Source organism: Rhinolophus ferrumequinum, chromosome 3 (assembly GCF_004115265.2).
Source record: "Rhinolophus ferrumequinum isolate MPI-CBG mRhiFer1 chromosome 3, mRhiFer1_v1.p, whole genome shotgun sequence".
In the NCBI taxonomy this organism is placed as follows: Eukaryota; Metazoa; Chordata; class Mammalia; order Chiroptera; family Rhinolophidae; genus Rhinolophus; species Rhinolophus ferrumequinum.
The window spans coordinates 56,240,740-56,266,271 of record NC_046286.1 but is presented as its reverse complement, the minus strand read 5'-3'; the positions used below and the strand labels follow the sequence as shown (position 1 = coordinate 56,266,271).

The 25,532-nt window shown below is 34.3% G+C and overlaps 1 protein-coding gene and 1 pseudogene across 7 annotated transcripts in view; both read right to left on the bottom strand.

Moving 5' to 3' along the window:
* Nucleotides 1-25,532, bottom strand: part of GRIK2 (glutamate ionotropic receptor kainate type subunit 2) — a 595,315-nt gene that overhangs the window by 26,812 nt on the left and 542,971 nt on the right. For all 7 annotated transcript variants that reach the window (XM_033099818.1, XM_033099826.1, XM_033099832.1 and 4 more), the window contains one exon: nt 5,588-5,813. In XM_033099818.1, coding sequence (XP_032955709.1) covers nt 5,588-5,813 — 226 coding nt within the window. The remainder of the gene's footprint in view (nt 1-5,587; nt 5,814-25,532) is intronic.
* Nucleotides 16,665-20,140, bottom strand: LOC117018249 (TBC1 domain family member 1-like; annotated as a pseudogene).

The window sequence follows — 25,532 nt, the reverse complement described above, 5'->3', positions numbered from 1 at the left end:
GTTAAGAACTTAATATTATCAAGTCAAAGAGAAAAAAAACCCACATTATCTGAAGAAGAGACAAAAGGTACATTGCAAAACCAATAAGTTCGTGATTTGAATATTCATTCTTTTAAATCTAAATCTAGTGGTCAAATTTATCTTATTCATAATTAGACTAAAAATGTATGTAAAATGCATTAAACAACTTTTTTAGTAATAATTTAGTAAAATTTTAATTAAATTTAAATTTGATAGTGTTTGGCACTGAAAATAAAGAAGAATGTTCTAAAATATTCTCCCTGATGTACAAATTTTCAAAGTATTATTCAGCTCTTTTGAATTTTTATTAGTATGCACTGATAATTTTACATTAAAATTCTAAGAAGTTCCTTGTAAAAGTTAGAAATTTATCATGTGCTATTGCCTAATTTTTAAAAATTAATTTTAATGAAAACACTAATATATTACACTACTATACAGAACTAATCTACACAATACAAAGAAATGATTACACTGAAATACTTAATCTAACTTATTTCTAGAAAGCTACTCACGCTATTGACCTTGCTAACATCAATAAAAATTTTACGAAATAACTTAGCCTTCTTCAGAAGGGCAAGCGTTGATCTTCTCAGCCAAGTTGAACAGGTAAAATGAAAGAAAAACAGAAAAATCTACATCTTAAGGCTTATAGTATAATTTACTTTGTTCTCTTATCATACTTGTAAGTTTGATATTGGTGGATGTAGAATTTCCATGTGATGTGCTCAGTATTTTCCTCAGTTTAAAATGTTACATTCAAATATACTTTATATACCTATTAGTAAGTTTAATTGTTTTATATTTTCCTTAATAAGTCAATACCTTTTTAGTAAACAGGGCCAGGGATTGGGAGGGATTAAAAATTGCTCTTTGTAGGTGCTAATAAATATAACAGAGAGCTTTCTTACCACTAAGTCAAATATTATTTTTCTTTTTTAAAATAGTTTTCACATCTGAAATATCCCAGTGGGTTTTTGCGATTTGTATAATACACTATTTTGATTTATTTTTACTAAGCACTTCCTTAAAGCAAGACAGTATGATAGAGACATACCTGGTACATTGGTATATTATATTTACAAAACAAATAAGCAAACAAAAAGTTCAACTTTAAAGTTTTATATTAAGTATAAGTCAAAATTATTTATTTTAGAAATTTTGAAGTTAATGAGTGCAATTATATAACCATGATTACTAAAAAGTATCTGTTCTATACTCCAAAGTACTTTCACATCCTCTCCAAATCTTATTAAATTCTTACCACCCGGGATTACTCAAGTTTCTTTAATGAGGACACACATTTCATAATGAAAGATATCATGCTTATCATTAGCTCAAAACTTATTTGTTTTCTCTTATAAATCTTGCTACACCCTCACATTTCCTGATGTAGAATTCATTTGTTCAGCAAATGATAACTGAGGCCCCAAAGTATGCAGGCACTGTTGTCGTGTGGGTTGCAACAACAACAAAGGCAACAATCTTGGCTCTCATTCCGGGAATGTAAACCAATCCAGGATGGTAAGAATAAATGGGAATCTTACTCCCCTCAGAAACAACACTGAAAAATGCGTCTATCTATTCCAGCTTTTTCCCAAATGAAAAAGCAATGAGAGCCTAACAAATCACTGTTACCACCATTCATAAGTGTTTCAGAGTGTGCCTGATTTTTAAAATTTGTTCTATGATATCAGTTAACCATGTTTCCTATATAGTTTCTAGCCCAGTTTTAGACAGAACTCTAGGAATCTGTCAAGCATATCATTGAAAAATTATTGTAAGTTTAACATTTAATACATCTTAGATTTTCCTAGTATAACCCTTTCATTTTACTGATAAAAAAAGAAAGAAAGAAAGAAAGAAAGAAAGAAAGAAAGAAAGAAAGAAAGAAAGAAAGAAAGAAAGAAAGAAAGAAAGAAAGAAGAAAGAAAGAAAAAGAAAGAAAGAAAGAAATCTAAAGGCCATAAATTTCAAGTTACTCATCCAAGATCACAAAAATTGACAAGGCTAAATCTCAAATATCAGTATGCAGAAAAGTACATGATGATTTTTCTAATGGTTCATTATCAGTCTCTTTTCTAAAATATAAATTTGATTATATAACTTCTCATAGAATGCACACAATTACACTTGAAATATTAGCAAAGTTGCTCATCACAAATTCCAAACAAAATGGTACATAAACTCACGAAGTTGTTGGCCTCATTATATAATTCTTACTGTGGGAAAGAACCATAGCTGATCAACTATGTAGAAGGTTGCGGTTTGAGCACTCCATCAACATAATACTAGGGCAATAAACCCAAGCTATACTATGAATATAAGTTTAACACATTTTTAAATAATGTGTTCCTCAAGGCATAATTATGTAAACACAATCATTTTTATACATTTGTAATAACTTAAAAATAATTTTAAAACTTTTCTGAATTAATAGATACTTTGGCATAACAGTGGAAAAGCTTTAGGTTATCTTTCCCTGGTACAGACAATAAAGAGGTTCACTTTGTGTGGAGAATTTAAAGACAGTAGCATCAACTACCACCATGCACTGACAAGTCAAAATATGACAAAAATATAATATTCTTCCCTAAAAATATATTTGTCAAAATATATTTTGAATATATAAGTTCTAAACAATTACTATTGAGTTTTAACAACTCAACTCTTATTGAGCTTTGAATTATCATATATTTATTTTTTATTTTTAATATACATTTTATTCTACTTGGAAATTAATTTGGAGATTTCCTATTACACAGTTCACCTCAATACGTGTGGGCTCACCCAGACTCGCATGTTTTGGGAGTAAGAACTCAAGGTTCTGGTTTTTTGCTGTTGTTTGTTTTCATTTCTATAATGACTGTGGAATCATTATTTTTGAGTATACTGTATAAAGGCTGTAATATGTAGGGTTACAGGAGGTAGTGTCACGAAATTCTTTCAAAGTCAGTTCAAACTATGTTGAACTGTAATAAATTTCAGAATGGTTTACCAAAAATAATAGAATTTAATGTTGAATTTTTTGGTGAAGTCATGATTGTGAAAAATTTGTGTATTTCCTAGACATTTTAAAGTTGCTAGACATTATTGCCAAGAAAGACATGCATCAAATTGTAATTTCTGGAACTTATTATAAAATGGAAGTTTTTATGTATCTATGCCCAAATTTCAAACTATTATATCTATGTAAGTTCATGGGAAAGGAATTTTTCAAAATTAAAATTAATAAAATTATGAGGAAAGGAAAATTGACAAATATGGCTATACTATTTATTGAATATGAATATACAAATATCAGGTTTGATCCAGTCATTGGCAAATTTGCAAATTAAATTAAGGCTCAGAAAATTAGTGTCATTATTTATTACTGTGATAGGCCAGTAAGAAGCTATTAGTGTTGTTCCCTTTCTTTAAAAAAATACATTGATATAATTAAAACATGTTAATCTGTTAATTTTTTCTTTCATACAGTATCCGTTTCCTGTTTCTGCTGTAACAAATTACTACAAATTTAGTGGCTTAAAACAATGCAAATTTATCGTCTCATAGTTGAGGAGGTCAGAAGTTCTAAAAGGCATCTGCAAGGCTGTTTTCTGTGGCTGTATTTCTTTGCCTTCTAAACTAACTTCTAAAGGTCTTCTGCATTTCTGGCCTTGTGGCCCCTTTCTTCATCTTCAATTCAGCAGGTAGCATTTTCAAGTCTCTCTCAACATCTGTCTCTCCATATATTTAATAAAGGCAACCTCGACTAAAATTGAAGTAGGAAAGACCTGGCCTCTAGAGAGAGCTCACGTGCTCTACCACTCTATGTCAATTTCTCCTAACAGGAAGATACCAGTTACTGACCACAACTGGAAGAGAAATACAGTGCACTCCCCAAAAGGTAGTTCAACCCCTTTCCTACCCCGGAAGAAGAAAGAGTTTCCTTTTGCCCAGCAGCAAGCCTGGTTCACTGAAATGCCACAGCTCATCCAATGAGAAGCCATCACCACCGGAACTTTACTTTCCTCCAATAACCTTTCATTTGCCTCTTGCTGATGGTTTCCTTGTCCCATCCTCCTTTCTATAAAACCTTTCCATTTTGTATAACCACTTGGAGTATCTCTTTGTTTGCTAGATGAGACGCTACCTGATTCATGACTTGCTTAATAAAGCCAATTAAATCTTCAAATTTACTTGGTTAAATTTTATTTACTAATAATATATATCTTCTATCCTTTCCCCATCATGGTCTGAATGTTTGTGCCCCCCACCAAATGCATATATCGAAATCTAATCCCCAACCTGATGATATTTAAAAGTGGGGCCTTTGAGAGATGATTATGTCATGAGTGTGAAGCATTAATAAATGAGATTAGTGCCCTTGTAAAATGGACTCCAGAGTGTTCCCTTGACCCTTCAGCCATGAGAGGACACAGTGAGAAGATGGCTGTCTGTTAAACAGGAAGCAGGTCCTCACCAGAAAACAAAACCCCTGATACCTTTCTCTTGGGTTTCCAGCTTCCAGAACTATGAGAGATAAATTTCTTTTGTTTCTAAACCACTCAAATTCTGTTCTGTTTTTGTTTTTGTTTTTGTTTTTATAACAGTGCTATTAGACTAAGACATGATTTACCTCACTTCTCCATCATCCTGTCAATTTAACTGTAGCTCTAACCCATGTGCTTTCTTCTTATAAAGATCCCTTTGATTACATTGGACCCATCTGGTTAATCCAGGATAATCTCCTCGTCTGAAAATCCTTAATTTAATCACATCTGCAAAGTCCCTTTTACCATATAAGGTACATAGTCACAGATTCTGGTGATCAGGTCATAGACATTTTGTGGTATTATGTTCTCCACAAGTACACATGTACTATAATATTATGTACTTATGCATTTATTTATGGTATGAATATATATATGGTATGAATATGTATATATATATATATAATTTCAATATATATATATTTCAATAAATCAAATTTTAATTGTTTTTTCTTTTGGGGTAATCATTATCTTTTATTTCATTTCCTAATCATTATTGAAAATAATTTTGTAATTTGAGAAAAAGGGGATATAAAAAAATAATTAATCCTGGGTATCAAATATTCTAGCTATGTTAGAGAAATAGTCTGCTATATGTATCTTCTCTTAAATAAAACAATTAAAATAAATATTCATGGGAACCATTTGTGGCTCATTCTTTCAATTAACTTTCTAATTCAAATACTATGTACATATCTGAAAAAAATAAAGTTGCAAAAACTCTGTTATTCATAAAACATTTTTTAAATGTCAGATTGAAAAGGTTCTGTAGGGGGATATTGTAAGATTTTTCAACATTGATACAGTAAAAATGTCTACTTACCATTTTGGTAGAAATCAAATTTTCTTTTGTTACTTATCCATTTAGAAGATGTCTACATCACTTCCCTGAGTTTATAAAGTAACAGAATGTAGCAAGGTGTGTTCATTAAAAACAAAATTCGTAACGGCATATGGAGGTACTGTTTTACCCCCTTCTCACAGCAACTAAGATTAATGAACAAAAAACAAGTGCCTGACATAAAACATACCCATGGGGGTGCCAACGCCATAACCTTTGGAGTCTATAAGGCCACCAATCTGTGTCAGGTTACAATTCCGCTGAGTAACAAATTCGATGGTTGTTGACTCCATTAGGAAAGCATAATCAGAGGTGAGGACTCGCTGGATTCCTTCTTCATTACTTTTGACGAGCACTGACTGCCTTCTGCTACTCATAAAGGCCCACATTTTGTCATACGTGGAGATTTTTGATTTCTGGGGGAAAATAAAATACATAAGAAAGATATTCCTTAGTTTTTATGTGATCCTAACAATATTTTGATGGAATTGACTATATTTAGTTTATTCATACTACCTTATAATTGTATTATTCATAGTGATATCTAAACAGAAAATCAGAATCTGTATAAAAAATTTCTCATGACAATTCCTCATCCTATTTCCAGGTATAGAGCAGATTTATTTAACGAATATATCAAAAGTGTCTTAATGTTCAAAAATGCACAAGTAGTCAATCATAGAAGGAAATAAAAAAAATAAGCATGATTAATAAGGAGGGTCTTTTGTGCTTGATTCTGACATGGGTGTCTCATGTTTATAATTTTATGTTTCAACATTACTATAACATTAATTTGAAAGGACATACACTGGACAATAATCGACCCTATAAAACTTCAAGAGGTTATTTTCCCCAATTTTGTTGACTATAAGACAGATGTCACATTAACCCCCAAGTATATACAAATATATACGTAGGTTGAAGGGATGAGAGAAATTCATTACAAATAAGGATATTAAAAATAAAAATGACTATATTTCCACTGGGACACACTCTGGGCAGCCCAGAACTCCTTTTAGCCTGTCTCCGGACAACAAGAAATCTATCATTCATGTTTACTAACTAACTAAAGATTTCTGGACCAATAAAATTGAATAGCTTTTATGTCCAACTGAAAATTCTCAGTAGGGCTTTACTGGGATTTCATTACTAAGGGAAACAAATGGGTTTTGTTCAGAAAGCACTGGTAAAACATAAACATGCAGAAGGTTAGCATGTGCTTATGGAAAGCTCATCTGTGAAACACTCTAGTTTAATTCTTATACAAATAAAAAAAATAATATTGAAGCTACAAACACAAGGAGGATATTCACCATGCTAGTTCTCCTGCTATGAAAAGTCAAAACTATTTTCAAACAAATAGATATGTAATCGTTTCACAGTTTAAACGTACTTTTAGTTCTACACATGCCAGGTCACAAATGTGATATTAACATGACTTCTACTAAAAGGCAGGTGTTAAACAATATCTGAAAAAATTCCAGCACTATTTCAGTGATAAAATGGAAAGAAAAACCCTAAATTTACTGGGGAAAAAAAACTACAGGTACTTTATAAAAACAAGCATAACATTAGAGCTAAGAGAGGGTAAAAATGTAAGCTTTTGCTCTCTGGTGAAACAAAAAGATGCTAAAAGGCCAATGGCTTAGTTTAAAAGAAAGCAGCTAAAATACTTAGAATAAAATTATTAGAATTACAAATTTGTACACATATGGTGGTGTGTCAATGTCCTCAAGTAAAATAATCAAATGTGGGTAATAGAAAGGAGAAATGAAAGGAATATTTAAGATTATGATAAAATTATTATTGGAATAATTAAAGCCAATAGTGAGATTTAGACTCATTTGGTTGTCCAAATCAGTAACATAATAAGGATAGTTAAAACAAATTCACTTCTTTTCAAAGGTCAGAATTTTTCTCCTAATGTTTTGGATTAAGTGAGACCTAAATACCAAATAAAATCAATATTAGAGTTCAGCTGCAGATCAAAGGAATTTTATGTAAAAAAATTAAATTGGACACAGCTTTTGGTGTAATGAATCTGGGACTGATAATACATAAACAATTCCATAAATGATAACACTAAAAAAAGTGTAATCAAAACAGCACAGTTATCACTTCAGAATTTAAAATGTAACATCTTCAATGGAGAGTGATAATGCAATATATAAGATGGGTGTTCTGAAGCCAAATGAAGCAGAGATAAGAACCCATAAAAGTCATTTTTACCTGTATTGCCTGTAAGTTGCCTAAAATCTCTGCTTTGTCAGGTATAAGAACATTAGAAATCAATGTTTTACTTACACGATTTCCTAATTCAAGATAACATGGTCCATCTATTGATGAATTAATTTAAGTAAAACTTGAGGACTACTGTTTTTGTCCCAAAGAGAGGGGGAACAAAATGTTTACAATGGCACTATTTAAATAATATAATAATGTGTTTTTATTTTTAATAGTAAAAGTAGTACTTTCTAATTTAAACACTGTACAATACAAATAATTCTAAAGAAGAAAGTACATTTTAACAGTACATAAATGTATCCCTTATTAATATTTTGCTGTGATTGATGTAATAAACACATCAAACTTTTTTTAACAAAACTGAAAACTAACAAAGATATTTTAAATCTTCCCTTTACAAATATATATAGTTTGATTTTAAATTAATGGGAAATGTAGTATTATTTTGCATTATAAATATCTAATCTACAATACGAACTTTTAATTGACAAAATAAGGATTTTACAAAACACATTTTCATAGAAAAGTCTTGGAACACCTCCAAGACTAAACACACTAATATTTTATTTCCAATAGTACTTTGCTAGAAAGTACTATTTATTTCTACTCATTTTAAAACTAATCATTTCTTATCTTCCATCATTATTTAAGTATATCTTGATTTACTTGTGATTTTCAGGAATCTATTGTGTATGATTTTTGTACAGCGTCACTCATCTTTCCTGTTTGCAGAAGACATGAGTATTTCTATTTGTACTATAATTGCAAAATAATTTTAGATAGAAAAGTCACACAAATTGCTCTGTTTCTCATAATAAAGATAAAAACCCAAATAAGAAATATTTCAATGTAGAAATATTGACTGCTGGTCACACACATCCTATGTGGCTTGTCTGCTTATTTTGTTGCCATTCTTTGACCACAATTTCCAATTTAGGGCAGTCACTTCTTTGCACCTCCAAGTTATACCTTTAACACATAACTATGTACAGAAAAGATATGGAAGATACGCTGTCACTACCTTTGTAGACTGTGTGTGTGTGTGTGTGTGTGTGTGTGTGTGTGTGTGTGATACCATTCAACTCTTACCTCTTTCTATACAAAGTTGAGAAGGAGGACTAATATTCAGCATCTCCTGGCAATTTTAATACTTTTATAATTTTTGGTAGTGAAGAGAGTATAGTGCATCACTAGTATGTCTACACAACCTGAATTTTACTGTGGAGTCCTTAAATTTAAAGTAGCTAAGATGGCGTACAAAGTATTGGAAAAAAGAATTTCAAATGAACGTTTAGGCTGAATGCAAAGCAAGGGATGCTTTTTTCCTATATAAATCTGACCACTCATAAATAATTGATTACTTATACTTAAGTAATATATAGGTAAATTCTGAATAATGCAGGGCTGAGTCAGAAGTAATGATCACTAGTTCTACATGTCTTATGTAATGTATGTTCTGATGCAAACCACTGAATTTCTTTGTATTTCAGTTTACATAATAGTCAGATCTATTTGCCAATGTCACAGGGTTTTTGTGAGGATCATATAAGCACACTATGCAGTATTAAGATAATTTTGTAACTATTTTGTTAAAGAGAGCATAGTGCTATCAAATGCTTACATGTTACTTTTCTTAAAAAATACCAAGAACTCTGGCAAAAAATGGCAAATTGGATATCATATTTGAAAACATGTTTTGTCCTATGGCATGATACCATAAGGCAAAAGAGGACAGGGCAAAGTGCAACAAAATTTTGGAAGATGGAAGCAGATGAATCAGAAGTGAGTTAACCAACCTTTAGAAATCCTGTCCTCCACAAAAGTTTCAGAGATCAGCATTTCCAAATCCCTCCAAAGCCAGAATGATTACGTTTAATAAACGTAGAATTTATTAAGAGACTGTCTTAAAGCAGTTAATCCTCAGAGATGCTCTCTATTTCTGAGCAGCAAGGTGACTACTTCAGCCCACCCAGGCAGAGAACTAGAGATTATTTTCTGGAGAGGGAACAAGATCGCCTTGCACACAGTTGAGCCCGAGGAGATCATATTGAAACCAGAAGGAATAAGGTGAAGCCTATAACCATGTTGAGACCAGTCAGCCCTGTAGCTGTCTTACTTCTTAGAATTCCTCCAGTAAGGATAATGGAAACATTTTTTCAAGCAAAACTGAAGGACTTCAAAGAGCTAATGATGATAATGATGATGATGTAATAATAATAATAATAGTAGTAGTAGTAGTAGTAGTAATTACACACATAAAGAACAGCATGTGCCAGATATTATTCTAAATTATTTATAAATATTAAATTATTTAATTTTTACAAGAATTCTACTCTATGGTAGGTATTTTAGTACCCATGTTACAAATGAGAAAACCAAAACACAAAGAGGTTAATAATTTGCCTAAATTCATGTGGCTACTCTGTAGCAAAACCATGAGTCTAACATGGACAGATTAGGTACTGAGTTCATAGTCTTAATGATCAATTCTGTCTAAAGACACATATGAATTTCCAACAAAATGACGCTATATCACTCTACAGTGAAGCTCATAGTTTGTCAGCCTTGAGTAAGCACCCAGAGCTTGCAGTGAGCTTCTTTAGAGTCTATTACATATTATCAAAAAACCAAGAATTTGAAGGGAGTTTCTAACATGAAATATAAAGACTAAAACAAAGAAAATAAACCTCTTCAGAGAGGTAAAATATACTGCCCAAATAAAAAAAAGTAAGTGCACTCTTGAAAGAAAATATATTCAGAGAACAAATCCATATTAAAAATATGATATCAAATATGAAAACCTCAAATGAAAACTTGGAAAATAAAGTTAAGGAAATCTACAGAGAAGTAGAATAGAAGAGTTTAAAAGACAGGATAAAGGGGGGAAAATTCCCTGAGGAAGTAATAAGCACTGATATTTGAAGGATGAGTCCATGTCAAGTACATGATGAGAGATCAAGAACTTTCTCGACAGAGAGAAAATCAGCTAAGAGATGCTAACTTGGACATAAATGCTGTAGGTTGGGGTAATTGAAGAAAGTACTCTTTGGCTGGAGTACATAGGAATATGGTACCAGAAGATAATGGAGAAATATATAAGGGATGACTAAGGTGAACTTGCCATTTATCTCAGCTTTCTAAACTTTAGGCTTCTTACTGCCTCCAGGCCCCTGACCTTACTTTTACCCTGACGCTTACAGAAGTCAGATGGTCCAATCACTGAGCTCCCTACACTCCTTTTTGTTAAATCATTTACTTTAGAAAATGTGTAACTATAAATTCTTCTTCTTCTTCTTTTTTACATCTTTGAAAGGTAACCCTATTTTTTTTAAATCCTCTTGTTAGTTTTACAACCCAGGACAATCTTTCTCAAGGGCCAAAAAGCCATCGTTTTGTAATGAAAGAAGATGGCACCTCTATCATCCATTCTTTGTGGGATGATAGAAGTCTAACTTATGTGGGCACCTTGCTCCAAATTGTAAAACTATCTCCTGTCATGAAGACACTAAAAGTTTATTTTTCCTTTGGGTAAAGTCAATTAGCAAACCATGAATGGCTATGATGCCTCTCCATCACAGCTCATGAAAACTTGTCCACTTAAAACACTTTTATCCCAGCCCTTAAAAACTCTCCAATTTCTGTGGAGTTGACCTCAGACTAAGTTCAGGCCTCTTTCCCTTACTGCAATAGCCTTGAATACAGTCTCCCTTGCCTATTTAAATTTTTACAGCATAAATTTTGCTTTGACAGGGCCAAGCCACTCTTTCATTTAAAATATAAGTATTGAATTACTCAGATATACTTCCTAACATATGTGGGGAACAACTGTAGATATTGACCAGGTTCCAAATTGTTGCAAATAGATAACATGCAAGGACATCATGGATATTTGTATTCATCATAGGAGCAGAGAGGAGCCAAAGCAGATATGAAGCAAATTTGAGGAGGCAATCATATTTGCATTGTGAAGAAACCGTTAAGGCTGCTATGTGGAGAATGGATCAGCAGTGGCAAAGGTAAATGTAGGAAGATGAATTAGGAGCATATAGCAGCAGTCTAGGTAAGAAACAGTACAGGTACTGGGAAAGTGCTGTTGGAGACAGGAAGAAATCTAAAAACTCAAGGTGTGTGTTTAACGGATAATACCTGGTCATTATTGGAATACAGAAAGTAAAGATTTAGGTTGACTTCTTGCCTTCTGATTAATCTTGAGAGTCACTGAGACAGAAAAAAATGAAAGAAGTTTATGTTTTGAGGGGGAGAAAGTTCATATGTAGTAATTTTGGAGTTGAGTGGAAAAGTCAAGACTGAAAATATAGCTTTTGGAGTCCTCTTGAATATAGAGGACAAAATATTGGATGGAAGAGAAAACAATTATAGAGGAAAAGGAATCCTAAGGTCAAATTTTGTGCAATTTTGAATTTCAATGGCCGACAGAGAAGACTGAGTCTGCAAGTGAGATAGAAAAAGAATAAACAGAGACTGAGGAAGAAAATCCAGAAATTGTGGTACGGAAGAAATCAAGGCAAGAGAATATTCAGTGAGAAAGTGGTCACCTGTAGTGACTCGCCAAAAAAACAAAAGATTCACATGATGGGAACTGAATAATGTCTTTGGATTTGGAAACAGCGTTCTTTGGTTATTTTAGCAAAAGCTAACTTAGTGGAGTGGAGCACTTAGAAGTAACATTGAAATAGATTAGGGAAGAGGAACGTAAAATGGAGCCAGTAAATACAAAAATAAGTAAATAAATTAATCAATTAATCAATCAATTATATAATTAATAGGGCACTGAAGAGGAAACAACGCAGGGAAGTGCATAGAAGAACATTTAACTAAGATTTTCAAAGACTGAAGATATTTGTGCATGTTTAAATGCTGATGGGGAGAATTTCAGGAAAAAGGAGAGATTTAACATGCCAGAGAAAGAAAGAATAATCAATAATGCAAACATTCTAATAAGATGAGTCTCAAGAAGAACAAAAAAAGATTTAAAACACTGCAAGTGCCTGATCTCTGAATTCAAAATATTGATATTAAACACACGTAGAATTATACTTACACTCTAAGTTCTATTGTGTAAGGATGAAATATGAAGCTTTACCTAAATTTATTTTTAATAAAATAGAAAATTGTGGCATGTTTTCAAAGTAAAATAGACTATAGGAACCCTTAGTTTGAAATCAAGTGATGGAAGCTACACAAGTTAAAGATTAGGAATCAAAATCCATTTAATGTCAGCAAGGAAGTAATTAAAAATAGAATTAATCACATGTAAATAATGTGAAGTGTGAAAGCTGTATATAAATTTAAAAGAAAAGAAATATCAAGCTGCAATATGAACTAGTTGTTGGTGAAAGACAGGACATGTTGAAAGAACCACCTGTACTATGTTGGGCTCAATCTCCTGTCACGATGGTTAGTTGCATGCAGTGCAGTAGCTACTGATCATTGCTAAGGAATGTGATGAAATCATGGGATGGAGACTTAACTGCTGAGCTGAAATGCACAGTCTTTGAAGGTCCTCTGACCACAGTGATGCAGAGAATCAAGATAAACCACCAGGAATGACTCAAGAATTGGGACGCAGCTTGGCTCTGTGCATTGCTGCTGCCAAATTGACTAGAAAAGACTGTCCAGAAGAAATATATTATTTAAGAGAAATATGAAAATCAAAAATCAGTTAGTAAGCTAAGCATGAAATATTATAATTCTCTGTAAGGAGAGAGCTAAGATAATGACAAATTAGAGTATAACAGAGAAGCTGCTCAAACAGAGTACAGCCAAGTACAAAAAAACTAAATTAGTAGGGGATGAATATAAAGAATATCTTGTTTCACTCCTTTATTTCACAGATGAGAATACTAAGGCTACTTGATAAGAAAAAAGAATTACCAAAAAAAGGTAGATTTGTAAAGAGAACCATGATGCCAGTATACATGACCTCATGATTTTATGGAAGATTTTTTTTTTTGCATTTTTAATTAAATTTATTGGGGTGACAACATTAGTAAAATTATACAGGTTTCAAGTGTACATTTCTATAATACATCATCTATATATCTAATTGTGTGTAAGATACCGTCTTTGGCAAAATTGTGAGCATTCCTAAGTATTATCTTTATAGTTATGCTGTACATAGTAATTTGGATAAAATCAATCAAAATAAATTAAATCATGTCTCAGAGATATTTCTTAAAATGCATATGAAAATCAAAGCTCTACAGAAAAGAATATTTAAAATTTTCTAAATAAAATTATCTTATTTTCTCATGTAACTGAACCCTATCACAATGAATACTAGAATCAATTTCTTTTTTTTATTTTTTTTGTGCCCCACATTAAAGACACTTTTCTTTTTATGTTAGAGTGGATGGATTTAGGAAGTCAATGTTCAGCAGTGTTTATTTTATCAAAATGCTGAGGCTCATAAGCTGATTTGATTTCTGCTACATCAGCATAAAACAAATAAAACCAGTTTATAATGCACTGTCTTTTTCGAACAGCAATTTTCCTGGGCTATGAAACAACAATAAAAAAAGAAAAGAAAATATTCTTGTCAAGAATAAACTTACAAAGAATAAGAACTATGCTTTTTAAAATTCACAGATGCCAAATGATTTTGTGCTTTAAAAAGAACATTCAGTGTAAATACCTAAAATAGTATTTTAAGCATATAGTTAATGATTTAAAACTTAAGGATATATTAGCATTAGCTTCTGACAGAACTCGAAATAATGTTTGCAGCCTGAAATCATTTGGCTATTTGCAGATCTCCAATGACTAGTGGGTTTAGGCAACATTTCCTGAATATTTTGAAGAGAGATTTTAAAACGGGTAAGATATTACTGTAAGGATAGGGCTTTGACATTTTATTTCTATCCCTTTTGAAATGTTATGAGAGCTACCATGTTTCCCCAAAAATAAAACCTACCCAGACAATCAGTTCTAATGCATCTTTTGGAGCAAAAATTAATAGAACACCCTGTATTATATTATATTGTATTATACCCGGTATTATATTAAATTATATTATATTATGTTATATTATTATTAAAGACCTGTTCTTATATTATAGTAAAATAAGACTGGGTCTTATATTAATTTTTGCTCCAAAAGATGCATTAGAGGTTATTGTCCGGCTAGGTTTTATTTTCGGGGAAACACGGTAACAAAGCAAGGGTTACTATTATATTATTTCATAGATCTTTTTTTCTTATTGAGGACAGCATGTTTTATAAATACAAAGCCATCTTTTTTTAAAAAAAATCTTTGGCTGAAATTGTTTGAGTACACAAATAAACTCTTCACCTCTGTTCATTTTGCTTGCTGTCAAATACAAATTAAAATATAAGAACCATCTTGTGCTCATTGGATTTGTTTTTACAAACCTGCCAGAGCCTAAAATATGATAAGAAAATAACAGTATCAATGTTTCCATGACTTCTGGAAGCAAGAATTTAAAATTAACTTTTTAAGTATGTTCTAAAGGAAAGTTAATTTCCAATAATGAGACGGAAAACATTTAACATTAAATTTGTTTGAAATATCATAAATAACCAAAAAGCATCAACAGTACAAAGAAAATTCAGTACTATTCTGTAATATGGCTTATTTTATAGAATATTAGAAGTGTTGACTGCAACTCAGATTCTTTAATAAAGTTAATCAGGTGGTACAATACCCAAAGCATAATGAAGTAACCTAAAAAAATACTTTATATTAGAAACCCATTTCTTTGGACTTAAAAAAACATTCATGAAAAAAATGTTTTATCTCCTAAACCATAAGGTCTGGTAAAATTAGTTGAACTTTGGTATAAAGATAAATATAGTGAAATATCTGAAAGAAGAGGTAGTGATTTTTGACCATTTTTCATAATCACCAAAGTAAATTGGTGGTATTTGGCACTTACTCAAATTATTCCTCTTCAATAATCTCCACATGAACAATTTTGTTTCTAACATCAACTTCAATATTTTGTTATAAATGCTATAATAATCTTATTTTGTTTTGAAAAGTCAAATGTAATAGTTCGTAATATGGGGCTTGAAAAAAGCCCATACTGAGGTATCTCTTAGTAGAGGGGAATTTGGCTGAGATTTGCATTTTAATTTTTTATTACAGTAAATAAATTACCAACAATACTGGAACATATGTGCCAGGTAAGAACAGCTGAGCCCTATCTGGACTCATGTGACCTTGGTCACTAGGAAATTAGAGTTAATTCAGGAAAACAGGGATGAAGCCATATGGGGTTCATATCAAAGGTGGATCTGAGGCTAGTGCAGTGATCTGAAAGCATTTGGTTGTTAGCAAACCTGTCAGTCCTTGAACTAATTCTGGCAGTTTTGTCTCAAAGCATCTGCAATCTCTTAAAACAGGAAATTTGAAGGGAAGGACAATGAAACAGAGGGAATTGCTCTTCTCAGTGTTACTGAGAGTTAAGAGAGAAATAAGAGTGTGACTGAGCATAACATGATAAATACAAAGCAGAGCAGTTAAAGCAATTTGGTGCAGTTAAAGGCAGTTATCCTTTTTAGGGATTTGAAACAGTATTTGATTGTGCATGCTACATCTTTTAAACACACTCTTCTTTAAATGAGATATCTTGAACTTTCCTGGTCAAATGTTTTCTTTTGTTTCAAATAATAGTAATCAGAAATTATTATCATTTCGACTATTTTTTATTTTTTTTTCTGAAAAGGGAAAAACAAAAGTTGATTTTTGTGCATGCCATCGAAATCTAATGATTATAGTAATTAAAACTGGAGAAGGGACAAACTAAAACCTAAACAACAACAAAAACCTTGGGATATTTGTGCCCCCTGCATTGCAAGTTTTAGTTCAGAAGAATATGCCTGCTGGCAAGCTAGTTTCCTCCCTGAGAAGCATGCTTCACATTTCAATTTCTCCCTCCATCATTTTTTGTTTTTCTTATTTAAGGCCTGGACAGTGTCAGCATAGTGGTGCAAGGTCTCGTCCAGAGCCATACCCTGTGGAAGTGCTGTCCCCTGTGCTTGTCAGTATCCCATGGGCTTGGGCTGTGTGAGGTCAGGCTGTGGACCATCCAGCTCTACAGTCTGTTTCTGAAACTCCTCGCCGTCTGCTGCAGGGCTGACCTCTCCAGCTCTAAGGCAAGGGCTGCCTGCTTCAGCTTGCTTTTGCTGGTCAGAATCTTCTCAACTGTGGCTTTGAGACTTTGGATTCTACCATTTGCTACCTGTAGTTGCTCAAGGAGATCAAAATTCTGTTTGCATAAGCTGCTCTTGGTTTCTTCTAATTTGTCCATTCTTTGGTTGTCACTGAGAGGAGAGAAATTGATAAGTTCTTCTTGAAGCACATGGTACTCAACTTCATAAGCTTGTAACTGTTTAGAGATGTCCATCTCAAACACCTGATTGATGGTCTTTTCCATCTGCACCAAGCCCAGCTTGGGTAGTATGTTGTTTTTTTTAAAGTCAGCTATGGTTTCTAGGTTTTCATGATGCAGAATCAAGGGCTTATGGCTTCCCAACTGACTTAAAGCAACTGTAAATATGACCTCTGATCCCTGAAGAAAGATGATATCAAAGACTCCGGCCACAAATCCCAGTGGGAATGGTGAGGCAAACACCACGAGACACCAGAGGGCGGCCTAGACACTGGGGTCCAGTCTCGTGCTCCTCGAGGTGATTGCAGAGGTCTCTGTGGTAATCGTGAAGAAGCCTCGAGAGCTGGTACATCTGGATCTGTAAAATAACCATGTCCAGCTGGTACTGTTTCCACAGTGCCCGTCAAACATCAGAAACTTGAGCATGAGAAATGCTTCTTCCTCTCCCATGTGAAGCAGCAAAATGCCTGCTACAAAGCTGAGACCTTGGCAATATCCTACTTCTTGGTCTAGAGGCCAATAGGCCTTCAACATGCTGTAAAATGACAGTTGCCCTGCTCCCAGCTGGGCTGAGAGGTACGGATGGGTTAGAAAGGTTCTGCCCACAATTGCTAAGAACTGTGTGCTGCTGGGAGGTGAGCTGTTTTAAGAGTTCTTTGTCTGGTGTATCCTCTGGCTGCTGTTTACTGGGACACTGGTGTTTGAAGATGGTATTGCTCTGTGGAATTTCCAGATTTCACCCCGGTCATGATGTGGCACACCTTGCCCAACAACCGAATGCATTTTTCGATGTCACACTTAATTTTGGATCTTCCTGGAGTGCTCAGCATTTTTCCCACACTGTGGTTACTTCTTTAAGACAAGGATTAATTTCTTCCTATAATCAAGCTTCAGGCACTTGTTCAGCAAATCATTTTCAGAGGCTTGCAGCTTCTGATTTTCCTTCTCCATTTTGAGGAGGAATATCTGTTGTAGAATCGCCTTTTGCCATATTTCTCGAAGCTCTCAAGATGTCCTTTTTTCCTCCCCTCTGGTACAGGGCCAAAGGGCCCATCTTCACAAACTGGTTCTAATGGAAATCGCAGGGCAATCTCTCCTGTCTTGGAATAATCTTCATATTTTCTGGGAGAATCACATGCTTTTATGGGGTTACCTCTCAGAGGAATATCTGCTGCTTCCACAAGTGTCTCCGTGTTTTTAAAAAGATATCAATAGCATCACCAAGATGGGTGGTTTGGGATTCAAAGTCTTTTTGTTCATGAGAAGTCTCTGTGTTCACTGAGTGATACCTCATAAGTTTTCTTTGCGAGACCCCTGAAGACCTCTGAGCTGGTTCCGGGGATTCCTGGCATTCCATAGGGAAATGATTCAGGGTGTTAGCATGCCTTCTGAAACCCTACTGGGGACAGAGCAGGGCCCTCTGAGGCCCCTGCGGGGTGGCCCTCCGAGTCACTGGATATGTCTGTCATCTTAGGAGCTGAGAGCATGAAGGAGCTCTCTGAGACCAGCAAGGCCTCCTTTTCACACACAGATGGCTCTTTGCTGGTGTTACTTAAGGTGCCAGACATGGTGCTGTCCAGATCCAAACTGGTGGAATGCTCCTGAAGGTCTCTGGCTTTATTACCCCGGGACAAAATATTTTCTAAAGACTCTGTTTAAAGATCTCTTCACTTTGTTTTTCAGCATATCCAGCCTAAATCAAATGGCACTAGATGGTAATTCACTTCCAGTAGTCTCTGCTGCTGCAATCTGTGACGCCTGCTTTATCTCCCCAATATGGATGTGAACTTTTTGTTTCTCTTCATATAAACATCTCAGGAAAGAAATCATCAGTTCATTCTCTGGCTGCTCCTTTGATGGTCTGTTTCCGAACCTCCTCAAAAATCATCGCTTGCTCCTGATTAATGTCAGGTGCTCCTGGAGTTCTTCCCTCTATCCATTCACAGAGCTTGTGCAGGCCCTGCAGGGGCAGCCCTCACACAGTGGAGCTCGTGCTTTAGTCCACTGCATGGCACCGTGAAAGTCTGTTTCAGAGTCATCATAATTTCATCCAGAACTTCATTTGTTCACTGAAACACAAAGACGAAATGAAAGCTTCCACCTCCTGAAGACTCTCCGCAGATAAATCCAGAGTGGTCCACGTGTCTAATACCCTGAGAGCAAAAGGGTATTCCCTTCAAATTTTTCTGCAATACTCTTCTTTGGTATCAGGACTGATGAGGTAAACTTCAGATTGACCAATTGTGATCATAGTTCGATTTTGCTAAGTATCTGTTGTCTGGCTGCACAATATTGTGCCCTGGTGAGATGGTTCTCAATTTCGTTTTCCTTAAAAGAGCTGCAGAAATGACTACCTCGAAAACTTCTATCTTGAAATTCCTTCTTACAGGCCAAAGAGCGCAGCCCAGGCTGAGAGAAGGATTTGTGCTTTGGCCCTCTGGTCCAGCTCCCCACTCCCAGTCCCCTGGAGCACAGATCGGAACCTATCTGTGAAGGAAAACCCTCCCACAGGACTAGTAGTCTCAGAATTCTGGGAGATCAAGTCAAATTCGGCTTTCCTGCCACAACTGATGTGATTGAACTTCTCAATGCACATATCGATTAGGGCTGGCAGGGACTTCTTGTGCGCCACCATCACCGGGCCACAGAAGAGCACCTTGAACTTCTTGGCAAATGTGTCCTCAAACTCCCACTGGCAATGGAGCTCTTCTTGGCAGGCAATCTTCCCAGCCTGGCAGAGGGAGCTGATCTCACAACCTGGCTACCCAGCTGAACAATGTTTCTCTTCATATAAACATCTCAGGAAAGAAATCATCAGTTCTTTCTCTGGATGCTCCTTTGATGGTCTCAATTTCCGAACCTCCTCAAAAATCATTGTTTGCTCCTGATTAATGTCAGGTGCTCCTGGAGTTCTAGTTTGGTTTGGGAAGAATTCATTCCCTATATCCATTCACAGAGCTTGTGCAGGCCCTGCAGGGAAAGCCCTCACACAGTGGAGCTGGTGCTTTAGTACGCTGCACTGGCAGTCACCGTGAAAGTCTGTTTTGGAGTCATCGCCGGCGGGGCGGCATGCCCCGTGGAGTGGCTGGAAGGCGGGAGAGCATGGGAGGGGTTGCGGGGGGGCATGATTGCCCCCCGCCCCCCAACTCCCTCGGTGGCGGGCTCTTCCCGGCTTATCACTGCCCAAGAGGTGTGTCTCACAGAACTGCCAGGCCCAGAAAGGGCAATTTTGACAAATGAAAAAAAAAAAAAAAAAAAAAAGAAAAGAAAACTGGACTTCACCAGGTGAACAATTTTTCAATCCTATCTAATTAAAAGCTTCCCACCAACTTCACAGACATGTTATAAGGAATAAATGAGAAAACCTATGTAAATCAACTTTTAACCAGTTATAAATCTCCCTAAATATGTAAGGATTTTATTCTTATTGTGAGTTTTATGTAATCAATCAATAGAGAAACAGAGTAACTCTACGAGAAGACTGTAGTATGTGCCAGCCACTACATTCTTATATCTTTGCCTTTACTTTTGGTAAAATTTATTATTTTTAGGAATACAGAAACATGCCACCTATCCCCGTACCCCATAACCTGACCTAATAACCCTAGTGAGCAAGATTAGCAAAAGTACCCTGAGCCTTGCTGAGGGAGGATCATTGACCAACGTGGCTTATATCCAACATTGATTGATTCACTTGCTTACTCATTCACTCACTTGTTATTTCATGTTAATATTTATTGCACACAAGCTTGGTGTAAAGGACGGTGCCAGGCACAGTGCACGCCAAGGTTAACCAAAAACAAATCCTGCCCCTGTCCTAGCAAAGCTTAAAGCCTCATAATGTATGACAAGTAAACTAAGAATTTTAAAATGTTGTGATAAGTGCCATGACAAATGACAGCTGAGGTGGAAACTAAATTGATGAGGGAGGTATGACAGAAAGTCAGAGGAAGTAATTCCAATTCCTTAATTTAAGATTCAGTCCAGTCACAGTTTTGCTGGGCCTCACTCCTCCCTGTAATTGAAATTCTGCATTACGAATAGGATGGCCAAAAAAGAAAGGAAAAAAAAAACATTTGAAACTCTTAAAATAATTATTATTCTTACCTTGTCAGCTCCTTTTCTATGGTTTCTAAACTTTTTTGGGAATGATGCAAACTTCATGATGTATATTATACACACACACACACACACACATACACATGTATATGTAACCTTATGTACATTAAACTATACACAAAATGGTATATTTTTTGTAATATTTGCTGTAAACTTATATACATTAAAATATACAACAAATGGATGTTTTATTTCTAAATAGTAAATAAATGACCTCGGTTGGGTCCTGGGGATCTGAGGAGAAGAGGCAACCAGCTCTAACCACATCTCTATCTACTGGCTGGAAAAGCCTATTTGATCACAGTAATCATGAATTTAATATGTATAAAGTAATCACATCATGACTATATGAATCATTAATCTAAGGTACATATTAAATAGAAGAGCCATACTCTCACTTAGGGGCTTGAACTGGCCATTTTCTCCAGCTGGAATATACTTTTCTTCCAGCTGGCACGTATGAATATGTATGTGTGCTTCACTCTGTCATCCCACTCTGATCACCATTTCAAGAGAACTTCTATGATTTACCTTGTTTATAATTCCAGTTCCTCATTTACCACATAATGCCTCCTAATTATTTTCTTATTCATAGCATTTAATAACTATGTACAATATTATATATTTCCTATTTTTATTTATGTATCTGTTCAGTTTCTATTTCCACCCCTACAAGATAAACTCTATGAAGTCTGTGATTTTTGTTGTTTTGTTCATCCCTATAGCCCCTATACTTAGAACACTGCCTAATATATAATAAGTATATAAATAAATAAGCAAAACATGAATAAGTAAATGAATAAATGTATTCTATCTATTGTGCTAGAATTTAAAAGATAGGTATTAGTCTAAGCTCTGCCATAACCAAGTTTAAATGATATTTGATGAGTAATTTCATCTCTAGAACTCAATTTGCTCATCTGCAGAATAAATGGGTAAGACTATATAAATGCTAAGATATCTTTTATCAGAGATGGTCTATATAACTATATATATTTTGAAGAATAACTAGGCACATTAACTTCTTTTCTTCATATTCTGTTCGTGGCTCAATTTAATAAGGAAAAGAATGCCACTGGCCTAGTTTTAAAGAAAAGTATAAAGAAAGCCCCATCATTACACTGCATAAATAATTTTAAGCTCTATTCCAATGTTAAATTGTAGCTTTAATGTATTCATAAAAATACTAGGATGTATTTCACATTCCACAAATCTCATGATGGGAAGTAGGATTAGCATCCTCTTTGTTTTTTTCCCCCATTTTTAGATGGTCACTGTCCTATCCCCTTTTGAAAACAAAACAAGGTACAAAATCCTGATCTTTTAAGGCACATGCCATACAATCTTACTACAATGATTCCTCTTCATTTGAATGAATCTTTTATTCATTTTCTGGATATAGCCATAATTCCTAGAATATCATAGAACCCAGATATCTGTCTCTCCTCAATGATGAATGTTTAACAACTGGCTCTCTGGAAAATAGGGTGAGGCCCAGATTTGTAGTGTTTCCTGGTTTTTATGGTTTAAATATCCCCACTATTGCCATTTTTTAAGTATAGACATGAAATCAACCAAACTATAAAATTCCTGAATATTTAATTTCTTCAATTTAATATAAACCAGCTCCAGAACATCATTGCTCTTCCTTCACTGAAAGTCCTAAGTGATTTCTGTTCTTTGACAATCATCTCCAATGACTTTCTTACCAGCACCTTAGCCTCCCAAATCCACAGTCATATAATGTTGTATTTATCAACACCTGAATTTGCTTTACTTTCTAAATCAATTACTATAGTAACTTACTCTATGATTACAATCCTTTTTTATCCTAGTTTACTATTCAACTTGTTTACTGGTCACATTTCCCAATCTCATTGGTGTCTCATGCCTATTAATGACCTACATTCTAATTCATTAGCTCCTTCTCTTCTTTATATTCCACTTTGTTCACATGAGTGTTCATGATCTATCATTTCAAAGTTATTGTTACTAATACCCTAAACTCACTAAACTTTCTTTTCTTTGAACCACCTAACTAACCTCAATCCTAAATAAACCCAACTATCCACTTCCTCTGAATCTGTATCATGGCAGCACAGCATTATTGGAGAAAGTCATACTACAAAGTATGAGTTTAAGTGAATGCTAAACGGTACCCAGAAAGTATGCTTCTCTCAAATTATTCTCTACAATATGCATTTCAACTTTCTCTCCTTTCCTGAAACTCAAAATCTTCTGTGGACTCATTCACTGTTGACAGTTGATCTTGCCTTTGCTTCTAAGGTACATTTTAAATAGAAGAATAGAAAAAAATGAAGCCATGTATGGGAACAAAACTAATCTAAAACCTTCTTAGATCAAAAATATCCTTATATCGTAATCTCTCTGCTTCTCTTTCTGTTCTGTTACCCTTCCTCCCACAGAGAACCCTTCGTTTTATGGTTTAGATTTCACCACATCCTTTTGTCTTTTTCAGGAATCTTATATAATTATTTCTCTCCTATAACTCTTCTTTACCTGATAAGATTTAAGCATGTGTAAGTATTTTAGATCTTAACTTCCCTTTCTCTAGTTAACATTCTTTCCCCCCAGAACGGTCTTTCTAAACCTCAAGCTTCGTCACGTCAACCCATGTTAATAGGGTTTATGATGAACTCTTCTTGATAGGGCAGATTTATTTGGCATGTTCCCTGTGCCTTCCTAGACTAATTCTATGTTCCCATAGTATGTTGTAGCCAACATTTTAATTATACATTCCATTTAATGATTGATTAATTTCTGTATTCTTCATGACTCTTGTTGAATCATTGTTTCAAGGTATATCTCTATACCTAACACAGGTACTGACTGAAAGGCATTCTATAGACATTTGAAAGAATGAATGGTGTACACTAATGAAATCATAACTAGACAATTAGCTATGAAGCACGAGGTTATTACAAAAGGTATAATATAATTGAAGATGCATCCTAAGGAAAAATTCAATAATACATTTTTATAAATTCTGAGAGGTATCAACTATACATAAAGTTATAGAATTATTCAGGTCAATCATAAACGTTTATTACATCTCATTTTCATGTTGATAAGTTTAAAATAACAGGCTAATTACCATTAACATTGTAATCCATTAAAGGAAGACTTGGGTCAATATTGCTACTGATAATACAAGTAACACATATTCTTAGCTGCTTTTCTTAAAACTACTCTTAATTGAGAACTTACTATGTACAAAATGCTAAGCTAAACATTATAAGAACACATAGTTAAATCCTCATATCCATCACAAAGATGAGAAAAGTGAGATTAAGGTAAATATCTAGCGCAAGATTTAAAGCGGATTCTTAATTTATATACTAAAGTAAGTTGCTGTGAGTTTTAACAGTAGACAATTTTGCTGAAACTGCTTTTCTGTAATTGGTCATTGGTATTATTTAAGACAGTGACTTAGAGATAAGACAAAATATACTTTCCAGAATAAGTACTATAAGATGAAGCAAAATAGATGCAAGACAAGAGATTCAGGCTAACAGATTAAACAATGGTAAGTTTAAAAGTAAACCCCCCAAATTCCTTTGCAAAAGAATAATGTATGTAATGAAACCTCCCAAACACCAAAAATCCTGTAGAAATACAAAAAGAAAAAACAGATAGAAAGAAAACTACAGAATGATATGCATAGTATCATTTAGTTGAATAGTTTTCAAGAAGTACACTTTGAAATTAATTTCAAAAATGATAATTTCAAGTACGTGTTAAGTGATTCCTAAATAAAGCTAAAATTAATCATAAGAGGGTGGTAAGAATAGTCTGAGTGTGTACGTGTGGGAGATACACTGGCAACCTGTGCCATTCCCATGACACCCTCTAAGCAGGCTTAAACCCACTAGGGAGTGCAGGAAAAATATTTTAAGCAAGTGGAGGCTAAAATTGATGGAATCCCAGGTCAATTTATATGGAACATAAGTAAGTATCCACTATTTGCCAGCATGGGGTTTCTTCCACACAGCAGTGGCTAGAATAGGTAAGGCAGGGTAGCTATACAGTTACATGGTCTGTTATTTGACAGTGTCATCTAGCAAAGGCAATGGTAGAAACAACCTGCATGTAGCTTAGAACCTTAACACTTTTGCATTGAACTAAAATTAGTTTCCACATGAGAGCATCCTTTGTTTTGACACAAATCTCTACCAGAATCATCTGTCCGACCATAGAGTGGAAACAGCTAGGTCATATGTGGCGATGCCTTTAATTAGTATTTACTTCCCATCATCCAATAATCGTTACATTTAGTATAAACTTTTGAGTTGTCTTTTATGTATTGTCTCAACCATATTGGCAATTAATTTTGCTTTTCTTCTATCCAGGTATTCAATTTTTTTACCAATCTATATAT